Raw genomic sequence first — 21,065 nt, 5'->3', positions numbered from 1 at the left:
ATTTAATTTCAGCTTGTTAGCCCCCATCCAGATCCTCACTGCTTCCAGACAGTGCTCCAGGCCCTCAACCGCCACCCTGGAGTCTGGAGGAAAGGAGAGATAAAGCTGGGTGTCATCAGCATATTGATGACACCCCACTCCAAACCCCCGGATGACCTCTCCCAGCGGTTTCATGTAGATATTAAATAGCATGGGGGACAGAATTGAGCCCTGCGGCACCCCGCACCTCAATGGCCAGAGTGTCGAACAGGCATCCCCCAGCACCACCATCTGGGACCGACCTTCCAAGTAGGAGCGGAACCACCGCAAAACAGTGCCTCCAACTCCCAACTCGGCCAATCGGCCCAGAAGGATACCATGGTCGATGGTATCGAAAGCCGCCGAGAGGTCCAGCAGGACCAACAGGGATGCACTCCCCCTGTCCAGTCCCCGGCGTAGGTCATCCACCAAGGCGACCAAGGCAGTTTCCGTCCCAAAGCCCGGCCTGAAACCAGATTGAAAAGGATCCAGATAATCCGCTTCATCCAAGACCCTCTGGAGTTGGGCCGCCACCACCCGCTCAATTACCTTGCCCAGAAACGGGATGTTGGAGTCTGGCCGATAGTTGTTCAACACATTGGAATCCAGGGAGGGCTTCTTCAGGAGGGGGCGAACCACCGCCCGCTTCAAAGCAAGCGGCAGTGTCCCCTCCCCCAAAGAAGAGTTGACCACCCTCCCCGTCCACTCAACCAGTCCCCCCCGGGCAGCTCTTATCAGCCAAGCTGGGCAAGGGTCAAACAGGCAGGCAGACGGCCTCACACTCCAAAGGAGTCTGTCCACATCCTCAGGCTGCACAAGCTGAAAAGAATCCCACAACACTGGACAAGCAGTTGCCAGGGGGACATTATCAGACATTGTCAATGTGGCATCCAAGTCGTAACGAATGCGATCGATTTTATCTGCAAAATGTTGCGCAAACACGTCACAGCGGCTGACCGTGTATTCCTCCTGGTCCACTGGCGGGGCCTGATGGAGGAGGCCCCGCACCACACGGAACAGCTCTGCCGGACGGCTATCAGCAGACGCAATGGTAGCAGAGAAGAATGATTTCTTCGCTGCTACCACCGCCACGGAGTAGGCTCTATAATGAGCTCTACTCCGTGTCCGATCGGATTCATCACGAGTTTTCTGCCACCGTCGCTCTAGACGCCTGCCCTGCCGCTTCATCAGTCGCAGCTCCTCAGTGAACCAAGGAGCCGCTCCGAGTCTGCGACGTGGCAGAGGTCGCTCCGGAGCAATCTCATCCACTGCCCTGGACATTTCCCCGTTCCAGAGGTCAACCAGGGCCTCAGATGAGACGCCAGTCTTGGCAGTGGGGAAATCCCCCAGAGCCCTCAGGAAACCTTCAGGATCCATTAGCCTCCGGGGGCGGACCATAGAAAACGGTCCCCCGCCTCTGCAGAGGTAGGAAGTCGCAACCAGTCTAAACCTTACCAGGAAGTGATCTGTCCATGACAACGGAGTGATCTTGATCTCCTCTACATCCAGATCACTGCCCCCGTGCCCAGCTGTAAACACCAGGTCCAGCACGTGTCCTGCAGTATGTGTCGGGGCCAAGATCTTCTGGGACAGGCCCATGGTTGTCATGGCAGCCATGAAATCCTGAGCTGCACCTACCGCAGGGGCCTCGGCATGAACATTGAAGTCCCCCAGCACTAACAGGCGGGGGGCCTTCAATGCCACCCCCGAGATCACTCCAGTCAGCTCAGGCAGGGAGACTGTTGGGCAGCAGGGCGGGCGGTACACCAACAGAATCCCAATCCTGTCCGGTCCTCTCAACACAACATGCAGGCACTCGAACCCAGCAGACTGCTGGACAGGGCACCTGGTGAGGGAGATGGACTCACGATAGACCATTGCAACTCCCCCTCCCCGTCCCTGCAATCTTGGCTGCTGCAACACCTGGAAGCCTGGCGGACAAAGTTCAGAGAGACTAACGCCTCCCTCCACGTCCAGCCAGGTCTCCGTAATGCATACCAGGTCGGCTTTCTCATCCAGAATCAAATCCTGGATGATACAGGTCTTATTATTCACCGACCTGGCATTCAAAAGTAGCAGCTTCAGATCCAGGGACTCACCGCCAAGACCACCAGGCATCCGAGAATTGGGGGAGGGACCAGAAGGGGAGATGATCTGCCTGTGATTAACTCTCCTTCTCCTGTAACGGCCTGTCCGACCCCCACCGCCATATCTCCCCTGGCCCGTCACTCTCTTGATAGTGGCACCCTTCCCTTCCCCTGAGCTCCCTCCTAAGAGCACACACATGTGGCGAGGCCCGCCTTCCGAAACTGGCCTGCAGGCGGATCCTCTGCTGTAAAAACAATTGTTGCTCCTCTCTCCCCTGCCTCCACCGACGGGGAGGGTATCCGACTACTGCTAGTTGGTCTGCTGATGGAGAGGGCACCTGATCTTCCGGGCACGAGCCCCAGGCTACGAGCCACGGGCCAAGAGCCCTTTGGCTCTTGCCCTTCGGCTCGCGCCTCTGGCAAGCCCAGCAAGCTGGAAATACCTGGGGAGAGAGGAGGAGGAGAGCAATCAGGCAGGCCTGCAGACTCCACCCCCCAGCCAAACAGTCTCCCCAGCTGGGCCTGATGGTCCCTTCCAGAAACAGCCTCTGGAAAGCAGCCTCTGGCAAGCCCAGCAAGCTGGAAATGGACCGGTATAAAGTGGTAGATATGTTTGTGGAAATGTATTTACTTCCTACTCAAAGATCTGAGCATGCCTCCTGTAGTGCTGTGCTGTCAACATCCAGCAGTTTTACTATGGGAAGACAATTGAAAAGTTATTCCAGATCTCTGCACAGGTCTTGCTTGTTTGCAGGCTTCATCTAGCTCTATTCCAGACCTATTTCTGCTGTGTTAAGTTTAACTATTGTGATTTCTTTTTAATAGCAGTCATGAAAGAGACTGATAGAGCCCCTGTTTTTGTGCCAGACTTTACGATGTACAGTAAATAGAAAATATTTCACAGTTCACACCTCTGCTGTCCCTGTTATTGGAGAGGAATGTACAGACTCCTTGACTTCCACATTGTTTTCTTGTCATTATTCTGCAATTTGTCAGATTTTGATAATTGGGGCTGGAATGGAATAAGTGCTATTCAAAAAAAGAAATGTAGATAATAGATACAATATATACACCATCAAATTTAGGAAACTGGGGAAATGAAATGGGAGGTGACTTGAAGACAATCTACAGGGGGCCCCCATATTCTGCAGATCCTGTATCTGCAGTTACCCTACCTCATTGTTCTGTCCCTTTCTTACAAAACAGGAAGTGCAGGACAATTTGGGAGCTCAGGGGCAGCCCAGTCCTGAGCTGCCCGGGGTGCACGGCTGCAGCAGTGCCAAGAATGGCTCCTGCTGCATCCTGTGTGCCTCAGCCTGCCGCAGGCAGCTCCTCAGGAGAAGGGAAGTTTTATCCCCTTCTCCCAGGTAAGGGAAGCAGCCCCGCAATGGGGCTACTCACTTTACCACCAACCAAAATGTTGGCAGTGAAGTAAAGGCATTCGTGTAGTGTCGTGAGCCCTGCACGAATGGACAGGATCCAGTGGAGCTGAGCTCCACCGGTCCTGCCTCCTGCCTCCCCGCTTCCTCCCCCGACACGCCTCCTGCCCGCCCTCTCTCCACCCTCCCTGGAACGCCTCCTCCCAGCCCCCTCCCCCGTTTATCATGTCGCAGCTCAGCATTCCGTGAGACCGCCAAGCAGTGGAGGATGGGTGCCTGCCTGGCAGTAAGCCTCGCAGATGTACCTTACAACATGTCTGCGACAGTGCGCTCCGGCAAAAGCCGGAGCGCCGAGCTCAGGATTGGGCTCTGAATCATGCACCTCCAGTTTTGTTAAAAGGGACTGTGTGAGGAAGAAGTTAGATAAGGGGGTAAGGAAGTGAATTGCCACCTTCTGCCTGTTTTTGTCCCCACCCCCCAATGCTCTCATTCTCTTTAAATAAATCAGGTGGTGTACTTCCTGATTTGTTTAGGGACCACAAGAGGAAGGAACAAGGTAAAGGGGTAGGGAAGTGGTTTGGGGCAGCCCTGTCTGTGGTGAGCTCGAAGGAGGCAGCAGCAGGCCTGGGGTGAAGGGGACCTTGAGTATGTTTGCCATTTCCCACAACCTGCCTCTCTGTGCAAGCTGCATCGCTTCATGGATGGCTGTGATCATGCCACACCCTTTTCTCCCAGCATGTTTGTCCCTGCCTGTTTACAGACGTGGCTCTTTAACCAGCCATCTTGGTCATAAGTTGCCTTGCCCCCAGATAATGTGTTTGTTTAAGTCCATAGCTTGCTCTAGGTTACTCAGGTAGAGCAGATGGCTGGCAGGGAATCACAAAGGAGGTCTGTGGACAAAACCCTAGAAGGCATGACCTGTACTTGGCATTTTTCACCATAGTTTTAACCAGCTGTGTTTAGTAAAGGGTTGCACTGCTGTGAATGATAGAATCATTGAATTGGTAGGGTCATTCATGGCTATCTGTTCCAACTCCCAGAAGAATTGTGCAAGTATTTTTTAGTTAACACCTACCAGAAGTTGGAGGGTGAAAAAAGCAAAAAAAAAAAAAAAGGGGGGGGGGATTTGGTGCATCTTTGGTTTGTTTGCATGAGTCATCTGGCAGAGGTCTCTTGGGGGGTACACTAAGTTTGCATGCCCCACCTCCCCTTTGCCTCTAACTGGTTAAGGGAAGAAGTGCTGATAACATTTCCTGGGACCCCAGATCCTGAAGGTGGCCCTATCTAAGTAAATGTTTTACACCTAATTTTTGTTACTGTGTCTATCAGCAACACTAATACTGTATAGTGCTTTGTCACACTGTCTCAGCATGGCTTTTTCATTTTCATCTGTGCAGTGGTGATTCTATAGCGAAACATACATGCTACCTTTTTTCCTGTCTGTGTATCTGTCTCTGTCTCTGTCTCTCTCTCTCTCTCTCTATTTCACTGAGGGGTTCTCCCACTTGGAAAGTTTCTAGCCACATTATTTTCCCTCATCTCCAGAGGAACTGCCTACCCTGCCTGCAAAGCGGCACCTTTACAGTTTATCGAGGATTACCAGTAGTGCTGAGTTCCTGAAGTTTGCTGGAGATTCTGGGGCATATCTTTGGATCATAATGCTGCTTAGGATAGCTAAACATCTTCATCCTCCCAGATCTGTAGTGGGTTCCTGCCCAACCTGAATTGTGACATCAGTGTTCAGGCTGCCCTGCTTCTCACCTGATAGTGAAACCAAGTGGGATTAAGCTCCTGAGCCAATGCACACTCAATAATTTATAAATATGAATAATACTGAATTGATCAAATGATAGGTGACTGGTCACACTTTTTTTTAATGGTAAAAGATTGTATTTGATGGTTCTACATTTGCCTGAAGACATTTTTGATAGCAATAAAAAAATAGAAATTAGCAGAGGTGCTTTTAATTTTGATAGTCCTTAAGCAAAATGAATATGGTTGCCCACTTCTCATTCTCCTGTTCCACTTATTGGCGTTAGCAAATGTAGTTTACGCCCTGAACTTAAGGTAAATTAATTACCGTAACTCTGAACTGCTTCACAACAAGAGCTTAGCTGTCAAATATTTAATGCCATCACGTTTTAAATTAGTCCAATAAATTGAAAAACCCCTGACTTGTCATCTTTTCTGTTTCATTCTATGTCCAACATTGAAAGATTGCCTTTTCATTAAGGAAGCAGTAAATTAACATTTGGTAGCCTGACAGTTTTCAGTACACTCAAATGTGATTCCAGCACAGTGTGCTAAATGAAATACTCCCCCAGGGATGGCTTCAGGATTTTTTTTTTTTTTTTTTGGGGGGGGGGGGTCCAGGCAAGAGATAATCAACTGGCCCTGTGGCTGTGACTGGCCTCACCCCAATCTGGCCCTCCTAAGGATAAGGAGCCCATGGAACTGGAGTAGGCTGAAGGGAAAACAGGTACAGCTGGTGGAAATGTGGTCTCTGGAGGTCAGAGAAGGTTCACAGCAGTCTGAGATTTGTCACAGTTGTGGGGAATGGAGATTAAAGGGAAGTATAAAGAGAAGGGTGGCAATGGAGCATGCTGCTGGTCACTCTATCAGAGGGCTTTCAGACCAGAGTGAGGGCTCACTGGTTGCGGAGTTTGCCTCTAAACAGCTGCAACTTGCTCAAAAAAGAAGAGCCCCGCTCAGTGTTAGCTGGCACCATTACAAGCTGGGAACAACTATCCAGGAGATAGTCCCTTCCTCCCAACCTGGGTAATTGGCCCTTGAGTTTTTCTTTTTTTTTTTAAGTATGTGTAGGGGCATGCAAAACACTATGAAACTGTGGTAGCAGTTGGAGTGCTTTAATTCTTTTCCCCTTCCAGCTCTCCATAGTATATCCAAAATGCAGCTTCACTCTTGCTCATAAGGATCCTCAGCAATAGTGTCAGTCCCCCAGGTTTTCTTCTGACCTCTTTAGTGTGCCCCATTTCAGCCTGGGTCAGCAAGCTGTGCACCACCCAAAAAAACAGAATGAAGGCTAACTCTGTTAATAAACTGTATGTTCCCTTTTTCCTTTCCTATTTCTTCTGCCTTGAGTCAGTCTGTTCTGTACTCCTGGAACAATTTTCTATTTTCCATCCACCAAGCCACGCTTCAGCCTTCCTTGAAATTTAACATCAAAACCTTCCTCTGTAAAACCTTTCCCAAATCATCTGTACCTGATTTTTTTCTGTGCTTTATGCAACCTTTTAACCTCTTCTATGCTCTCTTCTCTGTTTCTTGTTCTTTTTTTACTTTTTCCCCCCTTTCTGTCTTAAAATAATAATAAAAAAAAAAACTTGGAAAAATAACTCTGCCAAAGGCTCTTGAGTAAAGTAGCAGCCATGGAGAATTGGTAAGTGATTAAATAACTGGAAGCAGAGGGTACAAATAAATGGGAAATTTTCACAGTAGAGGGAAATAAGAAATGATCTAGAATAGTGGCTCTCACACATTTAGCACCCGGACCCACTTTTTAGAATGAGAATCTGTCAGGACCCACTGGAAGTGATGTCCTAACTGGAAGTGACATCATCAAGCAGGAAAATTTTTTAACAATCCGAAGCTGCAGTCTTACCCAGGAGTAGGTCCCATCATTGTTCAAAGATTATACATAGTAGCTTGTTAAAAGTACAGGTCTGTAACGTTTCCCCAAATGCAGTCACATACCATGGTAGCATCAAGTATAATATATTAAAAATGAAATATTGAAATGAATGGGGACCCACCTGAAATTAGCTCGCGACCCACCTAATGGGTCCCGACCCACAGTTTGAGAACTACTGATCTAGAGTTCAGGCAAATAGTGGGGTGGCCAGGTTAGCAGATGACTCAAATTGATCAGGGTGGTAAAACCCAAAGCAGATTGTGACAAACTTCAAACAGATCTCTTCAAACTGAGTGAATGGGCAATCGTGGCAAATGCAGTTCAGTTTCAATAGATTTCAATAGTCGCCCAGTTGGGGGGGGGAGAGGCTACTCCAACCTACATTGTTGGGGTCTGAGCTACTGATGATGAACCTAGAAAGAGCTCTTTTGGTCACGGTAGGTAGTTCAGTGAAAACATCAACCCAGTGTGCAGCAGCAGGGGATGAAGACAAATTCCAATACTAGAAGTCATTAGGAAGCAGACTGAGAATAAGCTTGCTCATAATGCCTCTAAAGAAATCTATGGTGATCACTTTTGGAATACTAAGTACACTTCTGGTCACTTCAAAAAAGATATATTACTGGAAAACGTACAAAATTGTCCAACTGAAATGTTCAGAGGGTTGGATTCTTTTGCACTTTTTCCTCCTTACACAAAGAGACTACAATATTTGGGATTTTAATCTTGGAAAGAAGGCAAGTAAAGGGGAGATGGTTGAGATTTATAAAATGATGCACTCTGTGTGTATGTGTGAGTGTGTGTAGAGAGAGGTTTTTCTCACACACACACAAAATACTAGACCCTGGTGGCGGGGCATCCAATGAAACTGGACAATAGGATTGGACAAAGTCATGGAGGACTGTTCTCTCAATAGGTGCCAGTCATCATGGCCCTGAAGGTCCTGTAGGACACTGAATGCCAGTTACAGGGGGCAAATGGCAGGAGAGAAGAACATCTTTTTCTCCTGCTTGTGGGCTTCAGAGACAGCTAAGTAGTGTGCCAGTGTGGAAAAGAGGATACTGTACTAGCTGGGCACTTGGCCTGATCCAGCAGGGTTTTTCTTATGGTCTTACATTCTTGAATTGTAAACCCTGTTAGAGATGGTCTCATCTTTGTGCTTTGTACGATGCCCAAGATAAGGACACTGACAGCCCAATCCTAACTAAATTCTGCCCCACCAGTGCAGCTGCGCAAGTGGAGTGCATGCTGTATTCTGTTGGGGGGGGGGGCTGCCCTGAAGGCCTTCTTAAGGTAAGCCTCCACTTCCCTGGTAGGCCTATTCAGACTGGTGCACTTTAGGTGGACCTGGATAGCATATCAACAGCCACTGATGGCAAATAACTGACAAACTGAGGGGAGAAATTTCATCAAGAGATACTGATACTCCCAAAATAATGTGTTTTGTTCTTTTGTGTATATGTTAAAAATTGTATTTTTTTTTCTTGTTCTGAAGTCTGTTTCTCCATTACCTAAAGTATATTCTTCAGTTTGCTCTTGGCCAAGTTAATTTTTTTTTTCCTTTTTCTTTCTTTGTAACAGATTCTGGTAGTTACAACAGCTTTTATGTTTTCTGCAAAAGTTTCTGCCAAGCTGTGAAACCTGGAAAACTCCGTGTTCGTTGCAAAACGTGCAAGCAGGGAACATTGACTCTGGCAAGGGTAGGCAAAAATTTTCACCTTCTCATGAGATAGTGACAGTTTTAAAATGATACATTGGTAAACATTGTGAAGGATCTTTAAAACTCTAAATTCAATAGGATACAAAAGGTTTGGGATCAAATATTTATGACTTTTTTGACATGTTAATTAACCAAGCAGAATTTTTAATAATAATTTTATGGGAGAGTGATGACCATTGATTACATCTGTGGAAGGGGAATGCTTGAATTAGAACAAGCCTAACAGATATAAACCCATATGCTTAGTCTGATGTTTGGATTCATTTAATGAAACTCATACTTTGGACCTATGAGCTATGTAGTACATTATATTGTGAGGTACTGAACAGTCTATTGCAGTGGTTCCCAAATTGGGAGTCTGGGACCCATCAGTGGGTCGTGACCCAATTTTTGGTGGTTCGCAAAACTGACAGGGCAGATTAGGCAGTGTGCTTCAAGGGTTAAACAAGCTGCTATGGAGGTGTGTGTGTGTGTGTGTGTGTGTGTGTGTGTGTGTGTGTGTGTGTGAAGGACTACTTCCCAGTCACCTTATGGCCACACCCCTTGGCATTTATAAACCAGGCAGCATCCTCTAGAGCAGGGGTAGGCAACCAACAGATATACATGAGCTACTTAACAAATGACTAACTGCTGAAGATCTACTGTGATGTATTAAGTAGTAAAAATTGGATATTTCATTATTTGCATACTTTTTAAAAAGCAGATTAAAGATAAATTATGTTTGAACAGTGGGACCAGGTGTTAAAAAGTGCCAAGTCTAGAGTATATTATTTCAGACACTGTGCCACAGATGCCAAAAAGGGTTTAGCACTCTCTAGAGGTACTGTGTGAGTGAGAGAGGGAGAGAGAGAGAGAGTATACACACTAAATGACAGTACACATTAAACCAGGGGTCTCCAAACCCCAGCCCAGGGGCCAGATGCGGCCTGCAGCAAGCCTCTGTCTGGCCTGCAGCCAGCTTATTGTCTCCTGAAAGCCTCTGGCCCACTCAACTGAACATGACCAGTGCTGTGCTCTGGTTGTGTCTGGATGGTGTTCTGAGGGCCAGAGAGGTTGAATGAATGAGCCCATTCATTCATTTATTCACTCCTCTAAGTTCCATCTCTAATTTATTTATTTAAACTTTATATTTAAATTTTTTTATGGCCCTCAACACCATGCCAGATATTTGATGCGGCCCTCTGGCCGAAAAGTTTGGAGACCCCTGCACTAAACCTCAGCTCAGCTTTCTGGAAGTTGAATTTTGGACCCAGGTTGCTCCAAAGACTGGCGAAAAAACAAAGAGAAGCTGGCTTTGTTATTTGTGCAAACATACAATTTGGATACTGGAGGAATATGTAACTTGGGGTGGCTTCATCTACCATGGATATGGATGTGTAACTTGGTCCAGCATAAGGTTGCAGGTAAACAAGGAACAACATTACCTGTGGAAGCCACTGCCTGTGGAGAGGTGATATCTCAGGATGAGTCAGAAACGAATGCAAAACTCTGCTATGAAATGCCAACACAACCATAACAATTTCTTATTCCTGCTACCTAGCCCAGCCACCAACTCCTTGAGGTGAGTAAAAGAGCTGAAGCACACAATCTGTTTGCCTTCTAAGCATTCAGGAGACACTCAGGTATTGCAGCAACAGGGGCCAAGGAGATACCTAATCAGAGTGATGCCTGAAATGTACTGCACTCTGCACATACTCAGAGGCAACTCCATTTTGTTATTGCTTCACACATGCCTGCCATCCAAGACATGTCCTTAATAAGCCCTAGTTTAAATTACAGGCATGCCCTGGTATCCATGGGGTTTCCATTTTGGAACCCCCACGATTAAGTGAAACTGTAGATACCAGGAACGCCTGCCACCCTCTGGAGATGAGGGGACCTCTGCATCCTAGAATGGTGCTTGCCTCCTGGGCACTGCTTCTAGTGGTGCTGAAAGGCTTTGTCAGAGCTAGAAGCAGCGTGTGCCTCCTCCAAAATCAGAGGAGGGGAGCGCTGCTTCCGGCTGACTACCTGACTGTTCTGGGAGCCGCTCTCTTCTCCTCCCCTTTCTTTAAAGGGGAGGAGAAAAGGGTGGCCCTCAGGCATGGTTGGAAACTATATTGACAGTGACTGTAGGAGCACAGCCACTATTGGCACAGTTCCCCACTGTTCTGAGGCCTGGCCTTTTCTCTTCCTCTTTAAAGAAAGGGGAGGAGAAGAGGGTGGCCCTCAGATCAGCATGGTTCCCAACTGCACAGAAAAACTCATTGGCTGGAGGAGTGGGTCACGTTGTCTGGTTTTCACAATTCCCTGATGAACCACAGCTCATAGCTTGGGAACCACTGGTCTACACATGCATACTACTCCCCTTTGCTGCATTCTCAAGCAGCGATAAAGGGGAGGGAGTATTTTGGTATGGGGGGGGATTCTGGTATGGGTGGGATTCTGACTTGATTTCTGAGCCACCTGGTGGCTACCATTTTTTAGATGATTAAACAAATCCTTTGAGTATGTGCAGAATGCATTTGGATCAGCACTTAATTCTACAATTTCTTCCACAGATCTGCGGTAAGGGAGTAGAGGCTGTATTAGCTTTAAGCCTTAGCACCATTTCACAAAATTAAGCAATGCAGTAACCTAAGATGAATGTGTTTTTAAAACATTTTAATGAAGCCAACTCAAAGCCCAAACTAGATGAGCAGATAAATCTGCATACACCCAGATTTCTAAGCGCTGTGACATCCCTAATTGGCCTGTCATCCTGAAACCAGGAGAACACACACACACAGAGGGGGGAAGTTATTTTTCTTGTCCTATATGGGATCACTTCAGGCTAATTTTTGGTTCCTTTTTTTCCAGAACAAGCAGTAATATTTCATTAGGGATGTGCCAATGCAAGTGTTAGTTATTTGCCTTTTGAATTAATAGAGCAGAAGTTACTGAAGCTCGTAAACACAGAAGCCATATTTCAGTTCTGTTCATAAAGGCAAAACTTAGAGTTGCTGCATGCATTGATTTTCTGTTTCTCTCATAGTTTTCATTGACTGTTTCAACTTTCGTGTATGTTTCAGTAATTAGATGTTTCCACAACATCTAATACATCTATGGATTTACTGCAGTTCTTGTCATTGGGCTGTTCTCTTGCCCAAAACAATCTGCTCAGCAGTTTTAGTATTTAGATATTGGTCTGATTTACTGTGAATTGGTGTTTGGTTCTCTTGTTCTGTATTGGCTTCGCTTCCGTTGTCCACAGGCCAAAGAACATTTTGCAGGTGTTGCCCCTGTTACCCTGCAACAAGGGTGACTGTTACCCTGCACATGCCCAATCTTGTCTGATCTTGGAAGCTAAGTAGGGTCAGGCCTGGTTAGTACTTGGATGGGAGACCACTTGGGAATACTGGGTGCTGTAGGCTTATACCATATTCTTTTGAGACTGAAGGTTGCCAACCAACCATTGGCGATGAAGCTTGATTGTTCTCAGTCTTTGACATGTAAGTTTTTCCTAATGAGAAAGTGTGCTCTAAAACATTGTCTCCTGATACTTTCTCATGTTGTTCTACTTAAGTTTGACTGTAAAAGATCAAATCAAGCCAAAGCATCATTTCAGGTTTTGGAGGGAATTGGCTGGTGGTGGAAGAGTTTATGGTGTGGAGAGGGCAAGATTCACTGTAGAATTCAAACATTTGTTTTCTAATATTTGTTTAATAGGTGGTATGTGTTCCTGGCCATTATAACAACTTTCCTTTACATATGATTAGGGGAGGGATTGCAGCATAGTGGTAGAGCCAAATGCTTTGCATATAGAATGCTACCTGTTGCATTTCCAGATAGGACTGGGAAAAGACCCTACCTGAAATTCCTGTCCCTCTCTGGAGAGCTGCTGCCAGAAAAAGTAGGCAGTCCTCATCTTAATGGTTCAATTGTCTGACTCAGTTTAAGGCAGCTTCCTCACATGGTCAAGGTTCCAGGCTGAATCTCTGATATTGTCTGGGTAGATCTGGGAGAGACCCTTGGCATTCATTGTGGAAAATAGCAAAGAGATACTATCACTGGTAGTCAGCAGGAGTTAAGGAAGTGATCCAGTCCCACCATGAACAGTGGTGCCTGCCTGCCTGCCTGCCTGCCTGCCTGAGGAGAGGTGAACCTTGTATTTGAGAGGATGGCATAGCAAGAAAGGTAAGTGTGGATCCCTTGTGGGGTCTGGGGTACAGAAGGCACCTATCTGTAACAGGCAACATATGGCCATAGGGGCCAGCCTCCATGCTTCAGGAAGACAGCATCTGCATGAGGTCACAGTGGCCCAGAACTCAGGCAGCATCTGCATGGGGTCACACTGTTCAGACTCAGTAAGCAGTAGCATGTGACGATGATGTTGCTTTCAGAGGCCAACAGAAGCAGGGTCATGTTGTGGTCACAGTGTCTTTCTCACTGAGATGGTATAGAGGGCTCCCTGGGCTCCACTTCATCTCACTGAGATAGGACTATATTGCACTGTTGTGAGTTGGATGTAGGCGTGCTGGCACCTGTAATTTATAGATATGAGAAGCTTATCACTGGGAGGTGTGTTAGTTTGTGCCATTTACTGTCAGCTCCCTTTACACTACAGTCACTGGGGGCATCCCTGAATTATTCTTCTGGGTTCCCATCCTCTGCTTCAGCCAATCAAGGCCCACCCCCTTGCAGGCTTCCTTTCCGTAGCCTGTCAGAGGGAGTGATGTTTTGGCCATAGACCAAGGTCTAATTTCTGGGCTTCGCTTCCCTTGTCCACAGGCCAAAGAACATTTTGCAGGTGTTGCCCCTGAAGGGCAACGTGAGAGAGGGCACCCTTTTGACTATCCTTTGGCTGGCCCCATTTCCCTCCCCTCAACCAAAGTCTTCCCTTACTTCCTCTGTCCTTGGGCACCTCTACTTCCCCTTTACTTGCCACACACAATCTTCTTGCATCTGCTTCCCTTAGCTGCTCCCCATACCAGCTGCCATCCTTTTGGTAAGAAATTTAGAAGTCTCAGTTCATGATTTCAAGAAGCTGTGACTTGCACTCACCTTCATGCATTGTGGCAGCACAAGTTTCCTAAGAGTCATTTCATGACTAGCTCAGCTGAATATAAGCCGATATTTGTTTCAATGACAGTCTTTTAGTAGCATGAAAGCAAAACCTGTGTAAAATCCACATAAAACGTTGGGCAGCATTAACTTTCTTAGGCAAGTTAATCCTTTTTGGGTTGGTAAGCTGGGAATGGACAACTTAATTGAATTGAACTTCATGAACATTCTCTCTTACTGAAATGAAGAGTGACATTTTAAACATCTGTAAGTATACTTACTTTAAACCTTCTTTAACTGTCATGCCTATTTGCATATTTTTATTTTAAGAGATATTCGGAGTGAATTTAACATTTACAGAACTAATTTTTTTTTTCTTTTGAAAGAATTCTTTTTTTGAATAAGAAAAAATATTTTAGACTTATGACTGCATATGATGGTTCATGACCTCTCACTGTGTGACAGTTATAATGAGTTGGATTTCGTTGTTAAGAAATATCACTAACAATGTACAGATAGAGATGTGTTCAATGTACTCATTTGTCATAAAGGTTGTTGGCTCAAGTCTCCCAAGTTGAGTTCCCTGTTGTCAAATTTTTTCTATGATGTTGAAGATTAAGCTGGTACATCTGCTTGCTGGGAATGATTTAATTGTACTTCCTGTCATACAGAACATCCCAAATCACCCTAGCCATGGAACTACTTCCAGTCTTCCTGACTGTAAATCATTAACTGGTACAGGGAGGGAGGGTGTGAGTGATCCAAGGGTAGCTGAGCATTGCACAGTTCACAATCTTGATGTGGAACTATGTGTACCTTTTAATATAGGTAAGTTTGCCTTAATCAGCCCCCAAAGCCATTCATGTTTCCATAGAAGAAGAAGAAAAAAGTCATGGCAAACTTTATGGCCATGGACACAAAGATAGATCTGTGTTGGTATGACATATTGAAAGTGCAGTAAGCATAAGAAAACGTAAGAGCTTAGTTCAGTGTAATTGTTTGATGATAATAGAAACAGAAGGTCTTACATTTGGAACTGTATTCAGTATCCAATTGTCCTCTTGCAATATAAAGCTGCCCTCTTGAATATTTAAGAACATTTTTACAATATTCGCAATTGAAATTTCTGATGAAGTAGGATTTTCTGCAAGCCATCTGTGTTCTCACGTTGTTCAGCATTGGGCCCTAATGAAGTCATAATTGAAACTAAAAAATGGCTAACTATTTAGTTAGCAGTTAGCTTCTTTACTATCCCTGAATCAAAAGTGTCAACAAAAGCAAAATGCCAGCATGCTCTTGGGCTTTTAGAGGGAATTCATCAAACAAGAGAAGCTGCTAGAATTCAGACTTGAAAGAGTTCACATCTTTTGTCAACTGGATAGAAAATGATCATTTTTGCTGCACTACAGCAACCTTAGCCTGTACTTATAGACTTTCACACTTGCTTTTCAACAACACATTGACTTGTTTGTACATAACACTATGCTTGCAATTCCATAAACACATAGATGAGGAAAGGCTGCCTTGCCTGTCACTATCATTAAAGTGTGAATAGCGTTAGTAGGAAAAGACTAAAGTGTTTGTAGGCATGAAAATGTGTCTGTGTGAGCAGAGTTGACAAATTGTTTTGCATTTGATATAGCGGCCAGTGTCAAAAATGGAAGACTGTGGGGCAAGAAGTGCTGAGTGACGGCCTAACAGGAAATTCAGTTTGTGAAGGCATTTATATAACCCTGCAAAATTCAATTCATAATAAATGCAATATTTAAAAAAAAAAATCCAAAAAAAAATTCCCTATAAATTCCCTATATATAACTGGCCCTCCTCATCCCAGCAGTGTCTTTTCTAGTGGCTGTCTGCTGGTGTTCTTTTGCATCTTTTTAGATTGTGAGCCCTATTGGGACAGGGAGCCATTAGTTATTTGATTTTTCTCTGTAAACTGCTTTGTGAACTTTTAGTTGAAAAGCGGTATATAAATACTGTTAATAATAATAATAATAATAATAATAATATAAAGAGAAAAGCCTTGATTTTAACCTATATGTATTGCCTTAATTCTCTAAGGGTGGGGCAGTAGCCCTGCTGGCAGGCAAAACATCACAAGGACATCAAGAGTGCTGGAAGTCTTGAGTTGCTATAGCTAAAAGCTGAGCAGAAGCTAAGGTGGAGGTACTTTTCCTGAAACCATGCTTTTTCTTCCCCTGTGATTCCATAAGAACTCTGCCAGTAGCAGGTAGAGCTGCTTAGTTCACTGTCCTTCTGGTCATTGCCCAAAGATGCCTGATAGAGTAGCCAGAACCAGACTGGACCTTTGAAATAGTCCACTACTGTATTTGAGGAGGGAGTGGAATTTGAACCAAGGGAAACTATCCATGCAAACATAAGCTTTAATACAGAAGTCTCAAAAGTGGAAACTGCTGTTTCTCAGAAAAGCCCTCCCTATTCCAAATGGTGCTTACTGTTCTGCTGCGGCACTGTGTTTCTTTCAAGCTGATCTGGGCACAGGGGCACAGAACGGTAAGCATTGCTCACGTGCGGGGGGGCTTTTTTCAAAGGGATATCGAAAGCCACTGAGAGGTCCAACAGGACCAACAGGGACATACTCCCCCTGTCCAGTTCCCAGTGTAGGTCATCCACCAAGGCGGTTTCCATCCCAAAGCTCAGTCTGAAACCAGTTTGAAAAGGATCCAGATAGACTGCTTAATCCAAGACCCTCTGGAGCTGAGATGCCACCACTCACTCAATTATCTTGCCCAGAAAGGAAATGTTAGAGGTTGGCTGGTAATTTTTCTAGTACTGTGGAGTTCAGGGAGGGCTTTTTCAGGAGGGGCTGAATCACCGCCCACTTCAAAGCAAGATGTAGCACCCCCTCCATCAACGAAGAGCTGATTACCCGCCCCGTTCACTCAGGCAGCCCCCCTGGGCAACTCTTATTAGCCAAGTTGGGCAAGGATCAAGCAGGCAAGCAGATGCTCACACTCCAAAGGAGTCTGTCCACATCCTCAGGCTGCACAAGCTGAAAAGAATCCCACAAAGCTGGACAAGTAGTTGCCAAGAAGACATCACCAGACATTGTCAGATGTGGCATTCAGGTCATGACGAGTACGATCTATTTTATCTGCAAAATGTATTGTAAACACGTCACAGTGGCTGACCGTGTGTTCTGTCTGATCTATTGGAGGGGGTTGATGGAGTAGGCCTCGCACCACATGGAACAGTTCTGCTGGACAGTTCTCAGCAGTTGCAATGATAGCAGAGAAGAAAGATCTCTTCGCTGCTACCATTGCCGTGGAATAGACTCTGTAGTGAGCTCTACTCTGTGTCCGGTTGGATTCATCACGTTTTCTGCCACTGTCGCTCTAGATGCCTACCCTGCTGCTTCATCATTCGCAGTCCTCAGTGAACCAAGGAGCCGCTTTGAGTCTGCGACATGGCAGAGGTCGCTCCGGAGCAATCTCATCCACTGCCCTGGTCATTTCCCCATTCCAGAGGACATCCAGGGCGTCAGATGAGACACCAGTCTCGGCAGTGGGAAAATCCCCCAGAGACCCCAGGAAACTTTTAGGATCCATTAGCCTCCGGGGACGGACCATAGAATGCAGTCCCCTGCTTCTGCGAAGATATGAAGCTGCAACAAGCCTAAACCTTATCAAGAAGTGATCTTGATAAGTAACATGACATGACAATGGAGTAATCTTAATCTCCTCTACATCCAGATCACCACCTCCTTGCTCAGCTGTGAACATCAGGTCCAGAACGTGCCCTGCTGTATGTGTGGGGGCCAGGATCTTCTGGGGCAGGCCCATGGTTGTCATGGCGGGCATGAAATCCTGAGCTGCACCCACCACAGGGGCCTTGGCATGAACATTGAAGTCCCCCAGCAGTAAGAGGTGGGGGAAGTCCTGAGATCACCCCAGTCAGCTCAGGCAGGGAGGCTGCTGGACAGCAGTGCAGGCAGTACACAAACGGAATCTCAATACTAGAGTTTAAACATCCCTTCCTGAGTAGGGGGGGGGGGGTGTTATCAGGAGAAATTACTGTAAACCCAGCAATAGGAAAGCAAGGTGGATTGCCGAAGGTGTACTTTACAATATAAAAGAGATCTGCTCCCCGCAAATATAGTCAGTCTCTTTTTTTCCTGTTTCATGTTTCTTCAACTCATTGTGTTTTGTTAACTAATAGAAAGAGAATTTTATGGGACTTTTGTCCTTTAGAAAAATTCTGAATGGCAGTGAGTCAACTATCCAGTAGTTGGTATATTTTAAAATTCTCTCACAAAGCTACCTTGCCATTTATACTGGAGGGTTGGATTGAGTTATGCCTACAAAAGGGCACTAGTTGCCTGGTGCAGAGCTATCCATGGAGAAATTACTTCTCAAAATAAAGTAAATAAAGGTCAACAGCTTGCGAGCCCTTGCTGGAGTGAGAGTGTACACAGTTTTCATTGCTGTGCAGGAGATACAATGGTATAGGGTTCATACAAGGCCTACTAGCCACTCTTTATCATTTTGTTTTGTTTATTATTGATTGAAGTGTTTGGAATCTGGGGAACAGGTTGGAAAAGGCCTTTAAAAATGAGTCAGTTACAGATCTGGTTCAATTTGTTCTGGTTTTTAAAAATAGATTAAATATTGAAACTAGAAAATTGAAATGTGGGCGTTTCTTTTTATGAAGAATGTTTACTTAATACTTTGAACAAAGATTTCCAAATGTTTTAAATGTGTCTTAAATTACTCCAATGGAATAGTTATTCCTAGTGTCAGTTGGTGTGAGAGAAATTCTGTTATACCAGTACACGTATAGTCAAAATTACTAGAATGTCAACTTCCTAGAAAGAGGACATTCCACTGTTACGGGACTGTTGCTAAGATCATGTGTGTGACTTGCTGGAATGAACTGGGTCCAGTGGTGGTACTGTCAACACTTGTTGTTCATTGTTTATCTTGGGGCCAAACACACATCACTTTAAATGTGTGGATTGGCTATTTGTTTTTTCTAAATTATTTTTTCCTTTACAAATTGCAATGCAGGGGGTGCCCAAAATGGGGTAAAAACATGGTGCTGGATAAAGGAGTTTAACACTTTGCCCTTGTTGCAGTTCTGATCTTGATTACACTACTCCATATGCTATTTTGTTTACAAAAAAACCCCCTTCAATTGAAAGCCAATATAACTTTTTTTTTTTTTGCTAAATAAAATAGTGCACAGAGGCAAATGATTGGGATTAGAACTGTGGTAAGGATACAGGGTTAAAAATCCCAACTCCCTGCCACAGTTTCACCCTGTTTCAAGCACTCTCCCAGCACTCCTTGTAAAAGTAAAAATATAAAAGGAAGGAAAACAAATGGACCAGTCCATACTTTTCAAGTTATATGTGTTTTGACCCTCAAAAGACTATAGTGGGATGCAAGAGTGAAAGCCAATCTCTACGGGAAAGCTGTCCAAGTAATGATTATTTGTAATAATTACAAATAATTTATTTGAGTAGTTTTGAGGATTTCCAGGAAACAGGGATTTTGTCCACATGTAGTTTGGAGAAACCAGAAATATTTTGAGTTCTCACAGTCAGTTTTTAAGTCTAAAGCTGCAGCTTGCTGCAGTCTTATGCAGGAGTAAGTCCCACTGAACTCTGTGGTACTTTCTCTTGAGTAAGTATCATAGGATAGTGCTGCAAAGAGTATGTATCTTGAAAAGTGAATAGGATAACTTGTATATAAAATAAATTTTTCAGAAGAAACTGTTCAAAAATATAGTAGGAGAAAATTATTTCTTTTCAAATAATTTGCATATTTTCTTTTGTAATGCATTAGTTAAGTGGAGTAAACAAGTCTTGGGATTTTCTATGAATTATTTATACCATTGGGCAATTTAGTGTAGCATGTGGGTGTTAACAACATTACATGCTACACAATGTTTTAGAACTTGGAAAAATACCAGTTCTTTCAGGCAGAGAGAAAAAGGAGGAAAAAATGTGTTTTGTCCTTCATCAGTTCACACCATGTGTTGAAGCAGACCTTTCTTGGAAGGGTCTTGGAGCAATCATCTCCAGCCTAGGTGAGAACTATCAAAATGAAAGAGGAGAAAAATTAAATTAACTAATTTACTTGCAGATTACATTTTTGCAGTAGCTACAGAAGCAAAGACTATATCGGAGCCAAATGACTGACTAGATAAAATAAAATACATTTAAAAATGCACAGCCAAGAACAATAACAAGCTAGGAGTCTGAAATGAAACTAAAATTGAGATTTGGAATTTGAGATTCTGAACACCATTATTTCATTTACACTGCTAGTAAACTTTTCAAAATTGCAACTTCTTCCTGAGCTTAGTGAGGAAATCACAACTGATTATATTGATTCCATTGCAGTTTCCATATGCTGGTGTGCTGAGATCATTCTTGATCCTGGACTTCTCAAGTGGCTTTTGATACCACTGACTGTGGTGTCCTTCTAGATAGGCTATCTGTGTTGGGAATTGGGGGCACAATGCTTTGAGGCAGTGTTTCTCAAACTGTGGGTCGGGACCCACTAGGCGGGTCACGGGCCAATTTCAAGTGGGTCGCCATTCATTTCAATATTTTATTTTTAATATATTAGACTTAGTGTGCTGTGACTGTATTTGGGGAAATGTCACAGGTTTTAACTTTTTAACAGGCTACTATGAAGATGCTTTAAACAATGATAGTAAATGGAACTTACTCCTGGGTAAGTGTGGGTAGAATTTCAGCCTAGGATTGTTAAAAATTTTTCCTGCTCGATGATGTCACTTCTGGTCTTGACATCACTTCTGGTGGGTCCCAACAAATTCTCATTCTAAAAAGTGGGCCCCAGTACTAAAGGAGTGAGAACCACTGCTTTGGGGGATTTGTTCTACCCTGGAGGGCCAATTTGAGAAGGTGGTACGTGGAAACTACTGCTTAGCCTTCTGTTGTTCATGGACAGGGTCCGCAAGAGCTTCATTCTCTCCCCAGCGCTCTAACATCCCCACCAAACTGCAAGATGAAGTTATCCAGGGTATTACAGTTGGTGACATTTGTAGGCTGATGTCATCCTTCTCTTCCTCATGTTTACATCTGATTCAGGTAAGGTGTTAGGAGTGCAAAACCAGTGCTTGTGATCAGTAACAATCTACATGATACAGTGAAACTCATACTGACATAAGAACATATGAGCTGTGCTGGATCA

General features: G+C 44.7%; 1 protein-coding gene across 3 annotated transcripts in view; it reads left to right on the top strand.

Annotated features, from left to right (window-relative positions):
* Positions 1 to 21,065, top strand: part of PRKN (parkin RBR E3 ubiquitin protein ligase) — an 862,188-nt gene that overhangs the window by 328,865 nt on the left and 512,258 nt on the right. For all 3 annotated transcript variants that reach the window (XM_066616280.1, XM_066616288.1, XM_066616297.1), the window contains one exon: positions 8,718 to 8,836. In XM_066616280.1, the coding sequence (XP_066472377.1) occupies positions 8,718 to 8,836 (119 nt within the window). The remainder of the gene's footprint in view (positions 1 to 8,717; positions 8,837 to 21,065) is intronic.

The sequence above is a fragment of the Tiliqua scincoides genome, chromosome 1 (assembly GCF_035046505.1).
Source record: "Tiliqua scincoides isolate rTilSci1 chromosome 1, rTilSci1.hap2, whole genome shotgun sequence".
NCBI lineage: Eukaryota > Metazoa > Chordata > Lepidosauria > Squamata > Scincidae > Tiliqua > Tiliqua scincoides.
This window is presented reverse-complemented; position numbering and strand designations above follow the sequence as displayed.